General features: G+C 41.9%; 1 protein-coding gene across 1 annotated transcript in view; it reads left to right on the top strand.

Moving 5' to 3' along the window:
- GADL1 (GAD like acidic amino acid decarboxylase 1) overlaps nt 1–22,257 on the top strand; it is a 128,546-nt gene extending 106,289 nt beyond the window's left edge. The window contains exon 15 of the mRNA XM_090046464.1: nt 19,616–22,257. Coding sequence (XP_089902590.1) covers nt 19,616–19,789 — 174 coding nt within the window. The 3' untranslated portion in view covers nt 19,790–22,257. The remainder of the gene's footprint in view (nt 1–19,615) is intronic.
- The last annotated feature ends 518 nt before the right edge of the window (nt 22,258–22,775 follow it).

A 22,775-nucleotide genomic window follows, 5' to 3' on the forward strand; every position in this document is an offset into this window, starting at 1 on the left:
TGCTCGAGGAGTTGCAGAAATGTTTTAAAAAATCATTAATAATGAAGCCAGAGCAAGTGATGCTTCGTTATCTGTCTAATGCTTGTGTGGCAAGTATGTCCACATTAAGATGTACTTTGTGTGTAATATTATGGGCATTATTCCCATTTGAAAAAATTAGCTTTCCATTGTAAACTGAAGTGCAAAGCCTTATAGAACCTTGGATTTTGCTATACATTTAGGATAATTAAACATAGAGCCGTGTTTTATTTCAATCTAATTGAGAGATCAGTCTCTTCCCACTGACTGTACAGTTTATAAATAGATTAGAGTGGTCAGAAATATGTAGCAGTCCTCCAGAATTTCCTGATGACTATAACTAACAGGCATTCATTAAAAAACCCACAGTAACCACTAGAGAATGATAACCTTTCATCAGCATATTTACATTTCAGGACAGAACAATCCCATGCACCCGTACAGACTAGTGGCTGACTGGCTGGGCAGCAGCTGTACAGGAGAGGACCTGGGGGTTACAGTGGACGATAAGCTGAATATAAGCCAGCAGTGTTCCCTTGTTGCCAATAAGGCAAACAGCATACTGAGCTGCATTGGTAGGTGGTTTGCCAGTAGGTCAAGGGAAATGATTATTCCCCTCTATTCAGCACTGGTGAGGCCACATCTGGAGTACTGTGTTCAGTTTTGGGCCCCCCCCACTACAGAAAGGCTACAGAAAGTGTGCCCTTGTTGCCAAGAAGGCTAATGGCATCCTGGGCTGTATTGGTAGGTGTGTTGCCAGTAGGTCACCACTGATGTGAGGTCACATTTGGAGTACTCTGTTCAGTTTTGGGCTCCCCATTACAGAAAGGATGTGGACAGATCCAGCGGAGGGTAACAAAAATGTGGAGGGGGCTGGAGCACATGACTTTTGAGGATAGGCTGAGGGAACTGGGCTTATTTAATCTAGAGAAGAGAAGACTGAGGAGGATTTAATAGCAGCCTTCAACTACCTGAAGAGGGTTCAAAAGAGTAAGGAAGTAGACCAGTGGTGTCAGCTGATAGAACAAGGAGCAATTGGTCTCAAGGGAAGTTTTTCTCATTAGGAGGGTAGTAAAACACTGGAGCAGATTATCCAGAGAGGTGGTAGAATCTCTATCCTTGGAAGTTTTCAAGACCTAGCTAGACAAAGCTTTGTCTGGGATGATCCTGTTGGGGATGGTCCTGCTTTGAGTAGAGGGTTGAACTAGATGACCTCCTGAGGTCCCTTCCAACCGTAATTTTCTATGATTTTAGGTCATTCTATAGCGGTGAATAGAGATTATGGGTGAGATTTTTAAAAATGCTCAGTTGGGCACGTTTGCATATACACTTCAATGAATAGTAACCTATTTTACTGTGCATTAGAACATCAAAGCAAAAACTGTGCTAATATGCTAATGTACAGTAAAATTAAGCTACTTTGCATTAAGTGTCATTAAAAATGTGTGCACTTTTGCTACTGCAACATTCGGGCACATTAGAAGTACTAAATTTAATGCACAGTAACAAAACCACATTAATGAATGTGTAGATGCACTCAGTATTATTTTAACTCTGCTCCCATTATCTTCAGCAGAATCATGGTTAGGCTAATACTGATTGACTTGGACAATCTTATTCCAAACCACCAGGTGATTTATAGGGGAGTTTGGTCAATGTTTCAATAAGGAAATGTAGAATTTGAATTGTTGAATCGAAGTAGAATTGAATCGGACATGTAGAATTCTTGTAGAATTTGAAAGACAACAATTTTTCAACATTTGGAAATGTTTGGAAATGTTCAAATTGGCAATCAATGTTTGTAGGATGTTTCTGTAAAGGAAGTGAAGTTCAGCAGATTTTCACAGGCAACTTTTCTAAAGTAGGTCATATCTGCTTTAAAAGATCATTCAGGCTCTGCTGCTCACACAGGATTTATAATAATAATACTTATTATTATTAATATTAATTAATCATCATCATAATAAATAATAATAATAAATAAGGGTGGGTTTTTTCCTTGAATTTAAAAGCTGGCTTGCAAGGTAAGTTACTCAGCCCAGAACGGTTCGTGGTGTTTCTATTAAGACTTCATTTTGTCATTCTTTCCGGTAAAAAAACAACTTCTTGCAGACACTCAGCAAAAGTGGGCTAACAGTTACAGCTCTTTCCCTTGGTATCCTATTGCTGAAGAAGCAAATCCCAAAGGTCCTGATCTAGTAAAGCAGTTAAGGAAGCACACTCTACTTGCTTCCAGAGGATGGGCAATGTTTGTAGTAAGCTTCAGAAAAATCTCTAAATTGCTGATTGAACTCTCTCAGTGTTGTGGTAGGGCTTTTCCACAGTGCTTGTGTATTTCTTATTAAAAGATGCTGGTACTCTTGTTAGTTTTCTAAACTGTTCAGGTCTATAGAAGACATGTGCTGGGAGAGTTTCTTGTGTTGTAACCTGATGCCAATAGGAAATGGCTATACTTAACACTTAAACCAATGTGCACTGAAAATTCTGGGTGGAGTGAATTGGAAATCGGGAATTAACAGTTTTATAAATCTACAGGCAGTGTGATGGTTACAAGGAACAGCGGAATCTGAACCTAAATGTCTCTAAAGGTGGGGAAAAAACTTCCTGGCATCAGATCTCATGTTTTTATTTTTTCTGTTCTGCCCCATTAGATGAGCACCAATTGCTCCACTCTGTGTAGTCCCATCCTGTGTTTAGACTATCCTACAGCCTTTTCTTGCCACCTTGTCTGGTCCTGCTTGGCGCACTCTTTCCTACAGCTCATTGGCACTCTGAGCAATGATGCAATGCCATGTTATGTTCATCCACCACAGTGCCACTGTGCAAGCTATCATACACAAAAACGTTCATTTACTAGTCTTTCTTACCTGTCTCTTGATCTGTTGCCCCTTCCCCCACAGATTTACCTGCTTGTAGGGTTAAGGGGGCATGCTCAGCCTGCCCAAATAATTTTTTCTACCTCCATGTATGACTAAAACCATGGAGCTAGAGTTATTTTTTATATCTCAAAGCTGAGATTATATCAGGGATGAGTATGTCTTATGCATATTGTTACAAATAACCTGTAGTAAGGAATCATTTAAGACAAGGCTGTCCAACTTCTAAGCAGATGGGGGCGGCTGAACATACCCCATAAGCTACACTAGAGGGGTCTCATATTCATGGGCTGCACTAGTATAAGCCATGCCTCCCACCCTGTCCTCTGGGGGAGCTTGTACTCTACAAATATAACTTGAAATGTACTTATTTGCTAGATTTATATGTAGGTTGAAAAACCCACAACAAACTAGGGAAAAATAGTCAAGATACTGTTTTGTAGTGGGTTAAATGCACATCTCTTATACAGATTCATAAAACAAAGTCTTGCTTTCTTGAGCATCTTGAGCCTACAATACTTCACTGTCAACCATTTTTACACCTGAGTTAATATTACCACACCTAAATTAAGTTTTTTAGCAAGAGCTGTAAACAGTCTGCAGGGCTGTGAAACAGAAGAGACATTATGCCATTACATAAAAGACAGCAAAATTGCAAAAGTAAGGGTAGTTTCAATAGTGGGACATTAAGACCGTTAAAAAGGATAGAAGACTGTTAACAACTGTGGAGTGGAGAGAAATTAACAGGAATTAGAGAGGTGACAATGACCTCCTCCCTCCCGCCCCCCATTTGTCCCTGGGTCCCTGTGCTTTTAAAAAGCCCTGGTGACTTCAGTGGAATGCCAAATGGGTATCACTTATTTAGGCCATGTACAGACATTACATGTTTACTGGTTTAAGTGATACCCATAATAAAACAGAAGTTTGGCACAGAAAACTGGTCAGTACCCATAACAGAACAGAAGTTTGGCACACAGACTGGTTTAAAAATGGTGAAACCTGGTCTAATATTTCCACCCAAAGGGTGAATGTGTGTTCTGTTTCCTACTGATCTAAACTCCACTGCCTATAGAAAACATAGATTGATTCTGTCTTGAGCTTTTTGAATATCTGTACCTAGCCTTCATGTCAGGATCAAAGATTGAAAAATGAGGCTGAGGGAAGGAAATCAGATCCCAGAGGGGAGAGAGAAACCATAGGACAGTTATTTGCTTTGATTTTGCTGGGGAAGTGTTTTCACTATTAGATGATATGTTTAGATCATACAGCCTTCCTTGTGATAATGGCCCATTTTTTTTCCTCTTCCTGAGAAACTTGAAGCAACCTCCATGCAGGCCATTATATTGTTTTCAAGATAAAAAAGTCTGCTCCCCCCGCCTCCCTGTAATGTTAATTTATCCTTTAGATGCAGTTAAAGATGAATAAAGATTCATTACTATTCTTTAATTCTTACTGTAATGAAAACACAGAAGGTTCTACCTTATGCTAGAAGCTGGCTCATACAAGTGGAATAAGAGTTTTAAACCATAGGGAACCATTCCAAATTTCTGAAGAGACATTTATTTTTCTACGTGAGAAATGTATTGGGTTTTTAAACTAATGTCGCCAAATAACACAAGTTTCCCACTGTACCATATACTCCATGCACACATGTTGCACTGTGATTTTCCCTCCCCATGTGGAACAGGAGAACAGAAGCTCATCCCCATACATACAAAGCAAAAAAGATTTGTTTTTCTTAGTACCTTTTCTTTTCAAGCTGACAAGCTACCGTTCCATTCCTGCATAAAAAAAAGCTTTCTTCTGCAAGGGTTGAAAAATAGGGAAATAATAGTGACTAAATGGGACTTTAACACAGTGCTCCACAGAAGACCATGGTATACTATCAAAGCTTTAACGATTATTGTTTATGAAATCCATAGCACATAACTGTCCTGCTACAGTTTAAACAAATCAGAATTTTTTTTTCCTGAGCTATATTTACGTTCTAACCTCTGGGGCTTTGTTCAGCGCATAGGCTCTCTGCATAGCTGATTAATAAGAGGATGATAAAGCAGAGTGCACAAACCCCAGGAATACGTAAGAATCAATAGAGAACCCCTGCAAATGCTCTTACAAATAGGAAATGCTATGCAAGAAGTAGATGTGGGACTATGCACCTGAGATATTGTATTTTTCACCCCCATACAATTATTACAGTAGTGAAAACTATGCATGCATCTGTAAGTGCTGATTCATCTGTGCTATCTACTTTGCCTCATTCTTTTTAGAGACAAATGCCATAAAGTTAAAACATTTTTATTTTCGGATACTCTACTTCACGGTGTATAAGTTGAATTTTGAAGCCCAATTTTTACCTCTTAAATTCAACCTTGATCTATACACTGTATCACTGTTACCTGTGAGAAGCACTGGGGTCAGCATGTGGCTGGCATGGCTCAGACAGCGATCCTCGCAGGGGATGGGGTGTGCCAACCACATGCTAAGCCTGCCCTTATTGGCTGCAAACAGCACTGCTGTGCGCTGAGCTCAGCCCTGTCTCCTAGGAGTGGTCCTGGTCTCAGCTGCTGCAGCCAGACTTGGTGCTTAGCAATGCAGATTGTAGGGGATAAAGCCATGTCATAGATTTCATAGACATTAGGGCTGGAAGGGACCTCGGAAGATCATTGAGTCCAGGCCCTGCCTGAAGGGTAGGAAGTCAGCTGGGGTCATAGGATCCCAGCAAGATAAGCATCCAATTTACTCTTGAAGGTGTTCAATGTAGGTGCTTGAGCCACTTCTGATGGCAGGCTATAACAGACCTTGGGGCCTCGGACAGTAAAGAAATTCTTCCTTATGTCCAGCCTGAAACGGTCTTGCAGGAGTTTATAACCGTTCGACTTCGTCATCCCTTGGGGTGCTCTGGTGAACAAACGTTCCCCCAGATCCTGGTGGTCACCCCTGATAAACTTATAGGTGGCCATCAGATCACCCATGAGCCTACACTTTTTCAGGCTGAAGAGTCCTATGGCTCTCAGCCTTTCATCATAAGGTCTGTTTTCCTGACCTCTGATCATGTACACAGCTCTCCTCTGCACTCTCTCAAGCTTCTCCACATCCTTTTTGAATTGTGGGGCTCAAAGCTGGATGCAGTACTCCAGCTGTGGCCTCACCAAGGCTGAGTACAAGGGGAGAATGACGTCCCGGGATTTGCTTGAGAAGCATCTATGGATGCAAGCCAGTGTTTTGGTCACTTTACTAGCTGCAGCATCTCATTGCAGGCTCATGTTCACCTTGTGGTCAATGATGACCCCCAAGTCTCTTTCTTCTGTAGTGCTAGCCAGTGTAGCACTGCCAAGCCTATAAGGATGCAGCAGGTTTTTCCTCCCAAGGTGGAGAACCTTGCCTTTTTTGGTGTAAACACCATCAGGTTCTCATCTGCCCATTTGCTGAGCCTGTCCAGGTCAGCCTGGATCACCCACCTGTCTTCTGGTGTGGATGCTTTGCCCCAACGTTTGGTGTCATCGGCAAACTTGGCCAGTCCACTTCTGACTCCAATGTCCACATCATTAATGAAGATGTTGAACAATATGGGTCCAAGGACGGAGCCTTGGGGGACCCCTCTGATCACAGGGCACCATGACAATTGACTTCCATCAACCACCACTCTCTGGGTCCGACCACAGAGCCAATTTCCCAGCCCGGCACTGCTCACACAGGATGGGGCCATGCTTGGTGCTCACCTGGCATGGCCAGCATGGCCCCATCCCCTGTGAGCAGCACTGCTGAGCACCAAGCCCAGCTGAGCACCGAGCCTGGCAGTGCTTGCAGGGGATGGGTCTGGGTTCAACATTTGGCAGCGCCAAACACAGCTGACAGAGCCAGGCTTGGCACTTGGCTGGCACATCCCCATCCCATGCAAGCAGCACCGGGCTTGGTGCTCAGCTAGCATGGCCCAGGCAGCGCCGCTTGCACAGGATGGGGCTGTGGCAGCCAATCACTGAGCCCATCCCCGTCCCCTGTGAGCAGCTTTGTGGCACATGTCCAGTCCCTCGGTGCCTAGCCCGCAGTGAGGGCACACGGGGGGGCAGTATAAGTCTACCCCATATTTATGATCCAAAAAGTTAGGTTGACTTATACACCGTGTCTACAAAATTCCTACCTCTACCGTGAACTATGGTACATGGAAATGAATCCGTTAACCATAAATGACAGATCTCAGCCTGGGATTATGTTTGTTTTGAGGTGTTAAAACATCACTATTTAAGTACAAGTAAAAATATAATTGTGACTATGGGCACGCAAAATAAAAAAGTGATGCATTAGGCAACTATTTTTGTTGCATAACTAGTGCATAAATGAATGCTTAGAACAACTTTTTATCCAATCTAATTCAGAGTCAACATGCCAGGGCCTATCAGTCATTTTAAATGATTTGGAGAGAATAATGACGTTCCTTGTCACAGAAGGCATCTGATGGAATGAAGATGCACAATTTGCATTACAGAAGGTGTCATACCAGAGCTGCCAGATGAAAGTTCACAGAGAACGTGAACAGTAAAGCAAAAATATAGAAGCATATGTTTCTCCCTTTGATTCTTTAGTTGTAGTGAAGAATGTGGAAGTGGTTTACTGTTATTTTGACAAATGCATTTCTTCCTCCTTTTGCTGTATGGTATGGCACGAGGGAAATGCTGGCAGTATCACGTATAGTAATAATTTATTAGTGGTTTAGGGATGTAGGCCCAGTACAAATTCTAGACAAAAGAAAAACATGTTTGGGTTTTTACAAAGCGCCTTGGCTGCAGGAACAAAGCTGTGATTGGGAGTGCAAATATTTGGTATTTCAATTGTCCCAGTTGGGGTGACAGATGACAAATGGCCTGGGTTTGTTTTTAATTATCACCAAAAGGATAAAGGTTTTGTTTGAGGCCTGCAACCAATTTTGCAGCACAAGACGATAAGAGATTTTAAACAGGGGAGAATATATTTTCTTATGGGTTTAGAATAGGGTGAAGGAGCTATTGCTTCCAAATATTTATGGCACATAGCTGACTAGCACTGATAAACAACCAGATAAAATGTTTGCTTGCTTGTATTGCAGATAGTGGTCAATATTAAAAAGTCAGCAGCTGCCATCAGGGAATACCAATTTGGTATTTTTGATACTTCATTCATCTTCTATACTTAAAACAGGAAATCTGTTAGATGTGGTGTGGCAGTTGTTGTTTTTATCGTACTAGTATCCAGGGAGCCTTTGTGATATCAGAGCCTTTTCTACTAGATGGTGTACAAACACAGTATTGGTCTCTGCCCAAAAATGTCAGTCAAGGCAGTCTTGTAATAGAAAAAAATGAAGGTGTTGTAACTGGGATGGGGAGATTAATGGCCAGATTCTGTTCTACCTATCAGGTGCATGAGTGGATTTAGAACTGCTAAATGGGCTGCATGAGCCCCTGCAAAATTGTTAGTACAAAAAGTGGGTGACAAAAAGTTTGTGATCCAGCCCCACATTCAAAAAGGTTGGACACCCCTGGTCTAGGTTCTGGCATTATGTGACTTGTCCAAGGCCATGTAGGCAGTCTGTGGCAGAGCTAGCAGACAGCCCTCCATGTCTTGAGTTTCAGTCCAGTATTAACCACAAAATAATCCTTTCTATCTTTGGCCATGTGTTGTGAAACTCTCCTGAAGTCAGTGGTATATAATGCGTGTAAGTTAAGAATGTGCTTACATGCTTCACTGACTTGAGGTTTTCCTGATTTTCTGAGAAAAACTCCTATATATAAGTGATATAGCTAAATTAGTATCTTATTCTATTATGATCATCTGTGAATTGGATTACCATTTCTAGTAGGGAGCATAGTGTTACCTGACCAGAATGGCCAAATTCTTCTAGGAAAAATCATGAATTTACCACCCCCTCCCCAAATTGCCTGTTTGTAGCCAAAAACAGTTTCTATGGACTTTTATGGCTGTTTCCCACATAAACTTGTTTTCCACTTTGCAAAATTATGGAGGGAAAAAATACAGGCTCTGTTTAATTTTTGTGAAATCATGGGAATGTGGAAGGATTTGTCTTGGGATTCCTAGACAAATATTATAAATGACTCGGGAGTTTACTGGTCATTTTTCTTTTTATTCGTGGGAGGGAGAATGGGGGGTAGTGGGGGGAGCAGCATAACTTTAATAAAAGTCTGTCTTTCCTCCAATCCCCCAAATGTTCAAACACCTTTAGATTCCCACTTACAATTTTCCCCATTATTTTTTATCTGAAACTATGTGTTGATTTTTAACTCAAGTTCAAAATAGTTTAGGCTTTCACTAGACTGCTTGTTTGAGTGATTTCCACTGTTCAGAGAAATGGCTTTTTATTGGCTGTACCTATCAATGTATAAAGTATAGCCATCGTTTTAGTATTCAATTGCCCAATGTTAATTAAAAAATTAAATGCCAAATATAGAAAACAGAAATCTGGAAACACACTTTTAAAGAACTCACTGGCTTGAAGGGGAGCTGCAAAGGTTTGTTTTACTGAGCAAGGATTATGGTAGTTCAACTGTATTTCGGATTAGCAGGAATAAAGATCAGTTAGAGATTGGTGAGTTATTTGTGGCATGGAAAGCCATCTGTGTGAGGACAGATTGAAAATGTTGGACTGCGTTGTTATCTATAGGGGAGTCTAATAAAAGGGATTATGATAGAAATCTACAAATAAGGCTATTTGTGTTGTTTTTGACAGGGTTGAACTGCTCTGACTATAGCTTCATATTAATAGAGTATCCTCCACTGTTTGGAAGCAGGAGAAGGTTCTTACTAGCCCCAACTCCTTCAGCCTTGTCTCTCCTCCAGGCTAAATGTATAAACTGTTCCATGCAATAGTGCTCTTGGGAGTTTCTGTGACATCCGGTGTATGCCTCTGTGTCGCAGAAACCCCTGCTTCTGTCTCTTGTTGCACAGCAGAAGTGGAACAGCTCTACTGCAAGAGACAGCCCCATACCTACAGAGATGCAGAGCAGGACATGCCGCTAGGGTTAGATATTGTGTTGAAGTTTGCTTCTAAAATAAAAAATGTGGAGTTGCGAAGAAAAAGGGAATTTAGGATTGAGGATGCCTTTTACTTAAAATTCTAGGACTGTTCCAATGACGTACAAAATAAAGAATTAGATTTACAATTTGAGGTAAATCCAGTAGTAAAATAATTGGAAAGGTGAGGCAATTTCGTTCTCTAAATTGCTTTCCTAGGGATTAGTCCTTCAAGGTGCTGTGCAGCTCCTTTCAGGAGTTTAGCACCCTCCCTTCCCATTGACCACATGTTGATTTCCGTGGAAGCAGATGGCAATGAATTTTCCCAGGATCAGTCTGGGTCTGACTTTTTAATTTTTTTTTTAGGAGCGTGGGAGCCCTTGCAGATCCCCGTAATGCCAGTACTTTGGGGTGTTCTACATTCTGAAAACTAAGGCTTACATGCATTTGCTGTGTAATGGCTCTGCTTGCTTAGATAATTTTGCTTGGAGTTTGTGCATGAATTTTGTTCCTTCCTTCATCAGTGGAAAGGACCCTTGGTAGAATTGTTACACTGACCTGATCATGTTCAGTCAATGGAACACACAAAATACACGATGCCAAACAAGCAGCTTTCTTTTTCTTTTTCTTTTTTAAGGAAAAATTGTTTGGCTTCACAGTGTAGAAAGGGAACAAGTCACTTCAAAATATGGGGACACTTTGGGAATGTAACTTTGGGGTTCCATTGTGACCGCTTGTGGAGTACGGGACTACAAGAGTTGTCTTCTTTTAAATGTTTGTACGATGCTCACAAATTTGCCTTCATCTTGATTAGGAACCTTCTAGCACTACCAGATTGCAAAGAATTATTATTTAACATTACACTTGGCACGCATGAGAACTGAAAAGTTGGACTGTTAGGCTAGGGACAGATATTACATAAACCAGTTTAAGTGATCAGAAACTGGTTTAAAAATCTGTAACAGAACAGACATTCAGTGCACATAAACCAGTTTCAAAGTGGCCAAAACAGGTTTGAGATGAACCTAGTTGAATGTAATATCACACTTAACTGATTTGGCTCAAATCGGTTATGCACTGTCTGTCCCAGACCCCTTCCTGGTTTAAGTTAAACCAGACTCCTCCAGCATCCCAACATGTTCTCTGGGCTGGGTTGGGTGGGGCTCTGCTCTCTGCTCCAGAGAGTTGGGCTGGTCCCCCCCTCTGCTCTCTAGCATGGGCAGGGGCAGGATGTGGCCAGACACTAGCCTGCCATGGCCCCTAAGGTAAATTCAGGGGCCCTCTGTCCCCTCTCCGCCCAGTGTTGAACCCTGTGGATCACAGCTGAGGTTTGCCAGCCCCAGCCGCACCACCATGACTTGCCTGAAGCCAGGCAGGGACAGAGTTATTTCCTCTCCCTGTCTCCTCTCTATCCACGGGGACCACTTGGATTTGGCCACAGTCTCTGCAGCTTGCAGCCAGCCAAGGAGCAGGTTAATTCCTCCCCCTGCCCTCTTTCCTGGAATCCCCAGGGGTTTGGCCACAGTCTCTGCAGCTTCCTGCAGCCAGGCAGGGAGGGGTTTAATTCCACAGTGGATTGAGGGATGGGTGGAGGGAGAGGCAAGATCATCCCCTGTGTACAGATTCAAGCCCTGCGCCTGTGAGCCCAGATCTTCACCAAAGAATAAGGAGAGCTACATTTACATTATAAAGCAGAACCTGTAAAAGGTGGGAATACCTAAACAAAGCCTTTCTGAATGCCTGGCTGTAAAGAGACACTCTATCCTCAGGATTAGTAAAACTAATGCAAGACTTTATTTTGTCTTCCTGGTTTACATTTCAAGTTAGACTAAATTGTGTATGCTGTGTTTAACTGGACTGTATCTTAGCTTAGGCAAAGATTTTTGGTAGTTTCCTGTTGTGTGCTTTGCAAATTGCTGTGTTCAATACATGCTTGCTTCAGAGAAAGGCCTTTTTCCCCATCTCGACTCCTTAGTTTGGCAGGATCTGCCCCCCCCCCCCGTCCCATTCAGCTTTTTGAATATCTGTCCCTAGCCTTAATAACCAGACATAATGGTAAAGGGGATCAGGATTTCCTGCTGAATTGAAGCATGAGGCCAGCTAGCCTTACCTCGATCCTGGGTAAGCTTTTTGAGAGAATTATGCTGGCACATGTCCACGAGGGGTCAGAGGGGGAGATTATGCTTAGGGGCAACCAACATGGGTTCATTAGTGGCAGGTCTTGTCAGACCAAAGCTTCTATGACCTGGTCACCAAATCCTTAGATGCAGGGGTAGTAGTGGACGTAGTCTTTCTGGACTTTAGGAAAGCCTTTGACACTGTATCTTACCCCATTCTCATTAAAAAACTTGGGGACTGTGGTTGACACTTACACAGTCAAATGGGTTGCTAACTGGCTGGAGGGCTGCACCCAGAGAGTGGTGGTGGACGAGTCATTTTCAAACTGGAGGGATGTGGGCAGTGGGGTCCCCCAGGGCTCGGTCCTCAGGCCTGCACTGTTCAACATCTTCATCAGTGACTTGGACGAGGGGGTGAAAAGCACCCTGTTCAAATTTGTTGGCAACACTAAGATGTGGGGGGATGTGGTCACGCTAGATGGGAGGAATAGGCTACAATTGGACCTAGACAGGTTACAGGGGTGGGCGGATAAGAACAGGATGGGTTTCAACACTGACAAGTGCAAGGTGATGCACCTGGGGAGGAAGAACCAGCAGCATGCCTACAGGCTGGGGAACTCCCTTCTCGGCAGTGCAGAGGCAGAGAAGGATCTTGGAGTAATCACTGATGTCAAAATGAACGTAGGCCAACAGTGTGGGGATGCAGTCAGGAAGGCCAACCGCAACTTGTCATGCATCCACAGATGCATGTCAAGCAGGTCCAAGGAGGTGATCCTCCCCTTTTGTGCGACACTGGTCAGGCTGCAGCTGGAGTACTGTGTCCAGTTCTGGGCGCCGCACTTCAGGAGGGATGTGGACAACATGGAGAGGGTGCAGAGGGGGGCCACTCACATGATCGGGGGGCAGCAGGGCAGGCCCTACGTGGAGAGGCTAAGAGACCTGCACCTGTTCAGCATCCACAAGAGGAGGCTGAGGGGAGATCTAGTGGCCTGTTACAAACTAGTCAGAGGGGACCAGCAGGCATTGGGGGAGTCCCTGTTCCCCTGGTCACTACCAGGAGTGACCAGAAATAATGGTCACAAGCTGGCAGAGGGTAGATTCAGATTAGACATCAGGAGGCGCTACTTCATTGTCAGGGCGGGTAGGATCTGGAACCAACTTCCAAGAGAAGTGGTGCTGGCTCCTACCCTGGGGGTCTTTAAGACAAAGCTAGATGAACACCTTGCTGGGGTCATTTGACCCCAGTACTTTTTCCCGCCAAGGCAGGGGGTCAGACTTGATGATCTGCTCAGGTCCCTTCTGATCCTACAAACTATTTCCACCATGATAAATATATCTGGCAACTGAGATACCATATTTAGAGCAAATGCTTATGGGTAAGAACTTTAAAAGAAAAAACCCCAAACCCAAACTTTGAAAAACTATTCATAAAGGGTCCAAATCTTACCCCAAGTGTTGTCATGTACTGCATCACTGAAATAACTTGTCAGGGCAGAGTTTGGTTTTGCAAGGCAAAACTTTCTATTCATATGACCACTTGCAGAGTGCTGTTCTTTTCAGTCTGAGTGAGGATAGCTCATGCAAAGCATATGGGTCTTGCTGTCCTTCAAGGGAAGTCTTGCTTGGGTATTGAACAAATGAGACCAGCCTGAATTGGTTCTAAACTATGAAACACGAAGTTCAGTGAGTCCTTGAGTTGTTCAGTTATTTAGACAAAAATCCAGGTGGGAGATTGGTGCTTTTGCATTAGATAAATGGGGAAAGCTGTTTTTGACTCTCCTGTCTATAAGAAAGATTTGATCTCACTGGGTGAATCTACATGTGAAATTAATGTGAAGGGATAAACTCCAGACCAGTTCTCGTTGGAGTTAACTGATCCTGGGTGCAGCATCTACATGCGTGCCTGGAAAAGCAGCACTTTGAACCAAGGTGGAGCAGCTCTGAGCTGGCACCAGACTCAGGGGGTCAGCCACAGGCTCTGGGTGATGGTGTTGGGCGGCCGAGGGACTGACTTGGGCATGAGAATGCTGCAGGTGCAGAGCTGTGTGGCTAGGTGGCAAGCAGGGGTCTAGCCCCCTGTTGCCTGGGCTGACAGGGTGCAGTTTATGCCTGGGTTAGCTTTTATACGTGTATTTCACTGCCATCAATAACTCTGCCGTAAGATAGTATGGTCTCCAACAGTACTATTTTAAGGCAGAGTTAATTAATTTACTGTGCCCTAATAGTGGAACATGTGTAGACAGTAACTCTTTACTGTGGAGCTAATTAGTCAACTCTGCAGTAAAGCGCACATGTAGATGCACCCACCAAGCAGTAGTAATACTTAAAGCCACTAGTAACCCAATTGGTTGCTATGGCATATAGCGTTAGGTGCTATTCAGTGGGAGTAGAGGTGTTATAATCTCTCTCTCAGTCGTCTTAGATTCAGTCAGATTTATAGTGTTTATATTCCTTTTTAATTCTAAGATCTTTACTAATATGGATTTCCCAACTTGTGTCTTTTATTATTGCATTGGTATACAAAAGACAAACTTGTAGCAGTACGCTGCTGAACTGATAAGTATGGTAGTCACATACGTGGACTTCAATTAAAATTCTAACTCTGTCAGTCTGTTTTTTTTTAAAAAGATAAACACTAAATGTAAAAGATTAGACTTACTGCAAAGCCAAAAAAAAAAGAGTGGACAGAGGCAATTTAAACTAGTGCCATGAACAATCTTCCTCTGAATCCAAAATTGATTTCAAGGCAACAGCATTATAAGCATCCATAACTAAACTAGCATGGAGATGCCAGAATTGTATATCCTAAAATACACTGAAAATCCTAAGACATTTATATCAAAATGAATTACTGGGTAGTTGCCTAGTGAAATGTGCGTATATACATGTCATGTGGAAGTAATACTATTAAAATAAAAGATGACACCAGCATTTTTCTTCTTTTGTAGACCAAGTAGTATTTTCTTCCACTGGCTTCCAGAATCAAAATAAATTAATGCAGGAACCAAAGCTGGGCTTTAGATTGATTTGCCCATTTTAAAGCCAAAATCTCACAAAAGAAAGTGAAGGAACAGGACTAAAGGGTATAGTATGGTTTAAAAACAACAATGCAAAGTAATTTAGTTAGCTGGGCTTGATCCTGCTGGGACCTGTGTACTTGGGGCTAGATACCGAACAAAAAGTAAGCAGATGCATATCTTTTGGCATGTGAATAGTCCCTCTGAACTCAGTAGGATTATTCAGATACATAAAGTGAAACAAGGTTAAATACTTGGCCAGGTCAGGACCAGCGCTTGGTAACTTTAGGCACTTACCGCTATATCGTTGCTTCCACCCTGCCTACTCGTTTTTTGCCCAGTAATGGTATCACAGTATTATAGGAAAGTAGGGCTTGAAGATAACTCACAAGATCATCAAGTCATGCCCCTACTCAAGGCAAGATCATCCCTGACTAAACCATCCCAGTCTGTCTAATCTGTTCTTGAAAATTTCTAGGGATGGAAATTCTGCAGCTTTTCTAGCTAGCCTGTTCCACTGCTTGACCAGCATCATAATCCAAAGGTTCTTCTAGTCTCTAACCTGAATTTCTCTGCTGCACTTTAAGGACATTGTTCCTAGTCCTGTCCCCTACGGGCACAGAGAAAAGGCTATCTCCATTTCTTTATAATTGCTCTTCAGGTGTTTGAAGACTGTTAAAAGATTCCCTTCTCAGTCTTTGGGGGCTCCATCAGCTGGTAGCATTAATTGCAAAATAATGCACTCTCCAGTACAAGAATGGCATGTTTCAAGTAAACAATAAATGGTATGGGATGATTTCATTGGGGTCAGAATTTCTTCCTAGATGATGCACTTAACTGTGTCTTTTTAAGCTGTGCTGGGGGATAAGGGATCTCCAGCAGGATGTTCTCTAGGCATAGCTTCTTGGTTTAAGTGACTGGGGAAGGAGGTAGGGTGTTGACTTTGTGTAAGGACCTGAGCTGAGGTACCAGGGGAGATAAACTGTGGCGTTTCAAAGACTGCAATTAATATTTTCCTTCTTTGCAGCAAAAGGAGAACGAAGCAGACACTGTCATGCAAAGGAGTGTGTCTGAAGCACAGCGCCTCCTGGGGCTGGTTTTGGAGCTGTTTATTTTATGTACAACTCCTTGCTCAAGGCAGAGGCAGAAGAGTGAGGCTCAAGGCAGTGGCTCTGGAACTAATGGCCAGCTGGGAGAACTCAACTGCCGTGTCATACAACTCCCAGCAAAGGTGTACATCAGGGCTGCTGTCTCTGTGGTTTAAAATGAGAACTAGAGTGCACTGAAACCATAAGGTTGTTGGCCAGATTCTTTTCTTCAGTTGTACTCATTTAAATCCAGAGTCATTCCAGAGAACTGGCAAGAAGCAGTGAGAGCCAGCAGCAGTAGCTAGCCCATGGGAGCTAGATTTCCTTATTATGAATGGCATAGTTTCAAGTAATAGGTGTGGGAGCTTTCCTGAGTAGGAACTGCCCTATGCATTAGCTAATTAAATAGATTGTGTTATCTTTCAATGCTGTATTCATTTAATAATAAAATACAAAAATCAGTAGCAAGGGAGGGATAGGCCTTAGGCTTGGTTTTGAGATATTGCGCATTAAAACATTCATGGGGCTGATTGGTAGCACAGCCATCAAATGAGATCAAGTAATGCACTTGTTCAGCGTTCTATTTTGGGCCAACTCTTGTGCCACTATGATGTTATGCAATTGTGTACTGTCTACCTGTTATGTCTGCACATACCTGTAGCAGTTGCAGGGCACGTCTACGCATGCACTAATGTGCCATGGTTACAACACATTAAGTTTAGTACCTTTAATGACAAGTACTAACTAAATGCACAGTAACTGGCACTACTGTGCAGTACCACCAATGCATGCCTTTTAAGTGATGCCAGTGCACAGTAGACTAATTCTCCTGCACATTAGCTCAGTAGCATGGCTTTCGCTGTGATGTGTTAATGTGCACTAGAATTGGTCTATTGCACATTTAGCATCTTGTGTAGACACGCCCAAAGTGTAGCAAAACTGTTGCAACGTTAACTCTACACATCAGAAGTTCCCAAACTTTTTCTTATTGTGTATTCCCTTCCAGATTTACCTGCTGCCCATTTACCCCTGCCAGAATATGGTTTATTATTATGATATTATTATGATTCACAAGATGCTGGCTAGGTTTGGTTGTTCACTGAAGTTCATCAGTATCCTTAGGCTACTACATGATGGGATGACCGCCACACTCCTTTGCAATGGATTAGAGACAGACCTATTTGCCATCCATACTGGTGTCTAGCAGGGCTGTGTCATCGCCCCAACCCTTTTTTCCATCTGTCTTGCTGTTATTTTGGTTCTTAGCTGTGACCACCTTCCTCCCAGAATTGGGGTTGAGTGTTGAATTGGACGGTCAGCTTTTCAACTTGCGGCGTCTTCACAGCAAAATGAAAGTTACCAAGACTGGCATCACTGACCTTTAGTATGCTGACGAACTCTGTTATCCTTGCACACACTGAGACCGATCTGCAGTCCACCCTTGACCTTTTTTCAGGTGCCTATCACAGTCTGGGACTCTCCCTTAACATTGGGAAGACCAAGATGCTTCATCAAACTGCCTCAACCTAAGCAGCTCTGTTTCCCCCAGAAATCACCATTGGTGGAGAACCCCTGGAAAACATGGAGTATTTCCCATACCTTGGTAGTCACCTCTCTGAGTCAGTCTTGATATAGAAATTGAAAATAGGATTTGCTGTGCCAGTGTATCCTTCGGAAAGCTGCTTTGTCACGTCTTTGCTGACCAGGATCTGCAGATGGAAACTAAGATCCTGGTCTACAATGCAGTTGTTATGCCCATGGGTGTGAGACATGGAGGACATATCAAAGCACTCTTAAGTGCCTGGAATGGTTCTATCAATGTTGCCTCAGGAAAATTCTTTGCATTAGATGGGAAGACCACTGCACAAATACCAGCATCCTCTTTGCAGCTAATGTAATCAGCATTGGGGCAAAGATCATGAAGCACCAGCTCCACTGTGCTAGACACTGTGTGCGGATGGCTGACACTTGTTTCCCAAAGCAAGTCCTCTTCTCTCGACTTAGTCACACTAAGAGGACCCGCAGAGGTCAGAGGAATCACTACAAAGGCACCCTGAAAGCATACCTTAAGAAGGGGGGCATTGATCCTACAAATTGGAAGTTCTGGTTGGTAACAGTTCTCAGTGACGCTGCACCACATAAAGCTACAGCTAACTTCAAAGAGAACTGTCTTGCTCAGGAATTTAAGAAACAGCAGAGGAGGAAAGAAAGCACACAACATCCTGCCAACAGTTGTGCCTCCCCCTTTTCTCGCCTCTCTCCACCCCAGCACCACTTGTCAAGAAAAACTTGCCAGAGCATGGAATGAACTCCTCAGCCACCTTAAAACTCACCAGTAATCCTCACTCTGGCAGACATCATCCTCGTATTGAGGAATAGCCAGTTTTTATTATAATGAAAATTAAATCTGCCATTATGCAGTTTCTACTGCATACCCCCATAGATGTCTTGTGTATCCCCAGGGGGTACGTGCACCATGGTTTGGGAACCTCTGCTGTACATAGGTCACAGCATAACAGTTGAAGCTTGCTCCCAAACCAAAATTCCCACTCTGTCCATAGCCAGAGGCTGCATTTTAAAGTACTTTGTGAACATAAAGGAATTTAGGAAGGTAAGTTTTAAAGCTCTCATAAATTGTAAGAGATCTCTTGATTAAAAAAGGAGTAAGAACCTTTGTGGAACTTTGAGAATGACAGAAACTGCAGTGTAGGATCCATGGCAGGCAATGTGCAGTGGAGTGGGCATATAGTTGTTTTGTGTTGTACTGCATTTGGCTTTGGTAACCACCGTTCAGATACTAAGGTCATACGGTAGAAGTCTAAAAATAAACTAGTTAGTATTTGCATTGTAGTGTAAAGATGCAAACTGTTATATACAGGTCCTGCCTCTCTTCAACCAAGTTTTACTTCTGAAATCACTGGGCCAGTTAATGTGCCTTATTCACTGATTCTCAAATGTCTTCTTCGCTGAAGCTTTCTTTTCCACACTTTGCTTTAGGAATGGGAGGAGGTCAGGCTTGTCACATGTCACCAGTTAAGACTTCCTGCTATGTTGCTAAATTTTAGAACTGATTGAGAACTTTATCATCAAAATGCTTTTGTTGGAAAATTCTGGCTTGTCATAACTGAAATGTTTTGCAGGCATATGCTTGGTTCAATGAAACTTCCAGTGACAAGACTTTCTAAGACCTGACATGGAAGTTGTGTGGGGAAGAGAGGGTGAGGAAAAAAAAGAATAACCAACTCCAAAATCACCAAAAGCTTGGTGGTCATGGCAGAGTTTGATATCCCAGGCAGGCACACATTTATGGGGTGTTCTGAGGTTTGGGTCTCTTTCTTTTTTTGTCAACACTTTCAAAGGTCTCATCCCACTGTGTGTGAGGAAATAAATTCAGACAGCTCAACAGTCTTTTCAAGATGGGAAATATTTTTTTTACCCAGCTCTACTAAATGCTTAAACCTCTTACTTTAAACACCTATTTTCTCTCCCTGCTGCAGGTTGCACCTGTAATTAAAGAGAGAATGATGAAGAAGGGCAGCATGATGCTGGGGTACCAGCCGCACCTTGGCAAAGTCAACTTCTTTCGCCAGGTAGTGATCAGTCCCCAGGTGAGACGTGAGGACATGGATTTCCTGCTAGATGAGATTGATTTGCTTGGCAGAGACTTGTAGCTGTAATTCAACAGCACTAGGCACAGCATACATGCATGATGTTTACAGCAGTGAAATGTTTGTATGTACTGATACTGTCTTGCAACGGGTAGGTGAAAGTTCAATAATATAGCTTATAACTTAAATTTTAATAGTGATGTTAAGGATTTTTGCAGGTAGAGATTGTATTTGCTGACCTGGCCTCTGTGGTAGTCATAGCTGGACATAGCTGCTTACAGCATTTGCAACAATGACACCATTGCTGCTGTTCTGAGAACTGGCACTTTCAAGAAGTGACATTTCTGAGAATGACATCAGAAGTCCTAATGGAGCAGGTATTGGGAAGATACCCAGAGATATACCAGTGGCCAATTTGGCCCACGCTAAATGGACATGACTACATTGAAGTTAATGCTGGAGGGTGAATTTAGCTCAGTGAGTATTAATGTAAAAGTACATTTCTAGTATCTTACTATTTTAGCATTATGTCATGCTTTTAAGGATAGAGAGGGGAGTTTCTTTAGGAGATTCTCAAGATCCCTGAGCAGAAGAACTGCCGGGCACAGAATGCATTTGCCAACTTTGCCCACCCATAAACCCATCACAGTTGTAGCTGAGCTGAGAATCCTGGAATGGATATGTTATCACTGCTTAATTTGTCAAAAGGAAATACCTCCAGCTTCTGAATGACTGTTTGTATTTCCTTTACATGTAAGATTTTCTTTAGCAACTTTAGATGCACTTTAAAATTACATAAAAAGAAATTATATGATATATTTATCTTAAAGGGTGTGTTTTTAATGCATGGTGGCTATTTATTAAGAATTGTTGTAAGAAAGCAACAGATTTGTCATAGCCCATTCTGATTTTCCTAAATATTCAAAAATTGGTAGATCTCAAATGATCAGAGTAGAATTCTCTTTTGGCAATAAGCTCAAGTGAAAATTTGTCCATAATGTTAAAACATGAACACTGTGAGTGGTTTGAGTCAACCTGAAATATCAAGCTGATGTCCAGCCTGTTTATTTATTGCTAGTAATTGCAATGTATTTTGACAAATGATTTTGTGAGTAAGCTAGTTTGATTTTTTTCCAGTCTATAAATGATTCTTTTTATAAAAATCATACAAAAAGATAGAAATCGTAAATGCATTTCTATGTGGGACTTCTAGCAGTAAACTTAAGGAACTAGCCACATTTTTCTCCTAGCTAGAGCATTTGATCTTTTTTTTGTTTGTTTGTACTATAATCTGTCTTTGGGATAGTACAGACCAATGTGATCTTTTCTATTATAACGTATCTGTTTTTGCTAAACGTTGTCTTTAAGTGCAGTGCTTTCATGTTTTCATTTCATATGCCATGGTAGAATTCAGCTTTGCACAACATTCCCACTTCTAGTCTCCAAAAATTCCAATATGGAGAGGTTAGATGAGTGATGCATCACGCTGTCAGAACAGTAGAGGGCAACAAGGGCCACTTCGTGAAGCTTGATAGAGTTCTGTAGAGCATACCATGAAGGGATACTTTTTAGTCATCCTATCCTGCCATGGGGTTATAAGCAGACCTTACAATGGATATTAATAGGGACTTGTGTATAAAAATTACTGGCACAACTTGACCCCTTTATTTGGCCCTGTAATTCTTAAAGGATCATTTAATCTGCTATTACCTATGACTTCTGGATGTACCATCCATCATGAAAACATGATTTAAAGCCCTGATCCAGCAAGGCACTTGTGGTTCAGGACCCTAATGTGTATACAAATGGGTAACCTTTGTTGGTTGGAGTGCAGACTCTAAAAGGCACTGAGCTACTAGAATTTGCATTGCTATCACTTCTTAAGATGGATAAATACAGAGTTAAACATTCTCTGTTTAATTTTTGGCTTCGAAAGAAAAGAAAAAAAAACCGCATAAGGATTTTCGAATTTGGGTCCAGGTCCTTAATTGGAATAAACCAGAATATCTTTATTTATAAGAATAAAATTAAGCCATCCCAGACCAGCTGAGAATGTGATTGTCTGTATTTAGTATCTCTAAAATTGGTGAAAAATGTCATCCTCTTGTTATGTTTAGTTTAACACACAATTGCTTTCCTGTTTCCAGATATTGTGCCAGACATGGTACATTTATGGTTGCCTGTCTGAAATAGTATACTTTTAATTCTGTAGTAGCAGCTGTATTTTTTAATGAAAGCCAAATTGAAGTTTTTTGAATGTTTGTTGAAAATATTTCTTAGATTTACAGTTGTACTGCTTTCTTAAAAGGTGGAGGTTAACTTTACAGTATAATGAGACTAACATATTTGATCTCTGTACTTTCTCTTACTAAAAGCTCCTTGTATCATCTAAGGTGCATAATGGGATTGTTCTGCTTCTTGATTGTAATGACATTTTCTTATAGTTGTTTATTTAGATCTAGTAAATGCAAAATGCCTATTTTGTAGCTGATGATTTTAATAAAAAGTGAAGTAAGTGATACTCTTATAAATACAGGCTGTGTTTTGTCATTTGTAAATATTAATGTATATATGTTGTCTTTAAGGAAGAGTAAGCACAAATGGTCTAGATAAAGAGAAAAAAGCAAACTGGTTGTACTGAATTAAGAATGACATGTACTCTCTCCCAGCTTCCAAACAGAGGTTATTTGAAGGCTGCAGCATCATACCCCATCCTACCCACATATTTTCCGATAAACATTTTGGAAGAGATACGATTTTCACTCCCAATATCAAATACAACATTTAAATTATTGAACATGGTGGTTTTATATTTTGAATATCCCAGTAAAAGTGACTGGATCACTCCGTGTCTCTTTTTCCAGCCATACCACCTCTCAGAGCATTGAGCCTAATTCTCCCGGCAGTGATACATGGATAGAGCTTGAGGCACAATGTGGCCCACTGTGTCTATATTCCCTTTTAGATTCATTCATATATATGGATTTTGTAAATTGGAGTTCTTTGGAATAAGGTAAGTACTCAGACCAGCAGTTCCTAAATGGGGTCA

The sequence above is a fragment of the Crocodylus siamensis genome, chromosome 5 (genome assembly GCF_052110815.1).
Source record: "Crocodylus siamensis isolate JL-2025a chromosome 5, ASM5211081v1, whole genome shotgun sequence".
NCBI classification, from domain to species: Eukaryota; Metazoa; Chordata; order Crocodylia; family Crocodylidae; genus Crocodylus; species Crocodylus siamensis.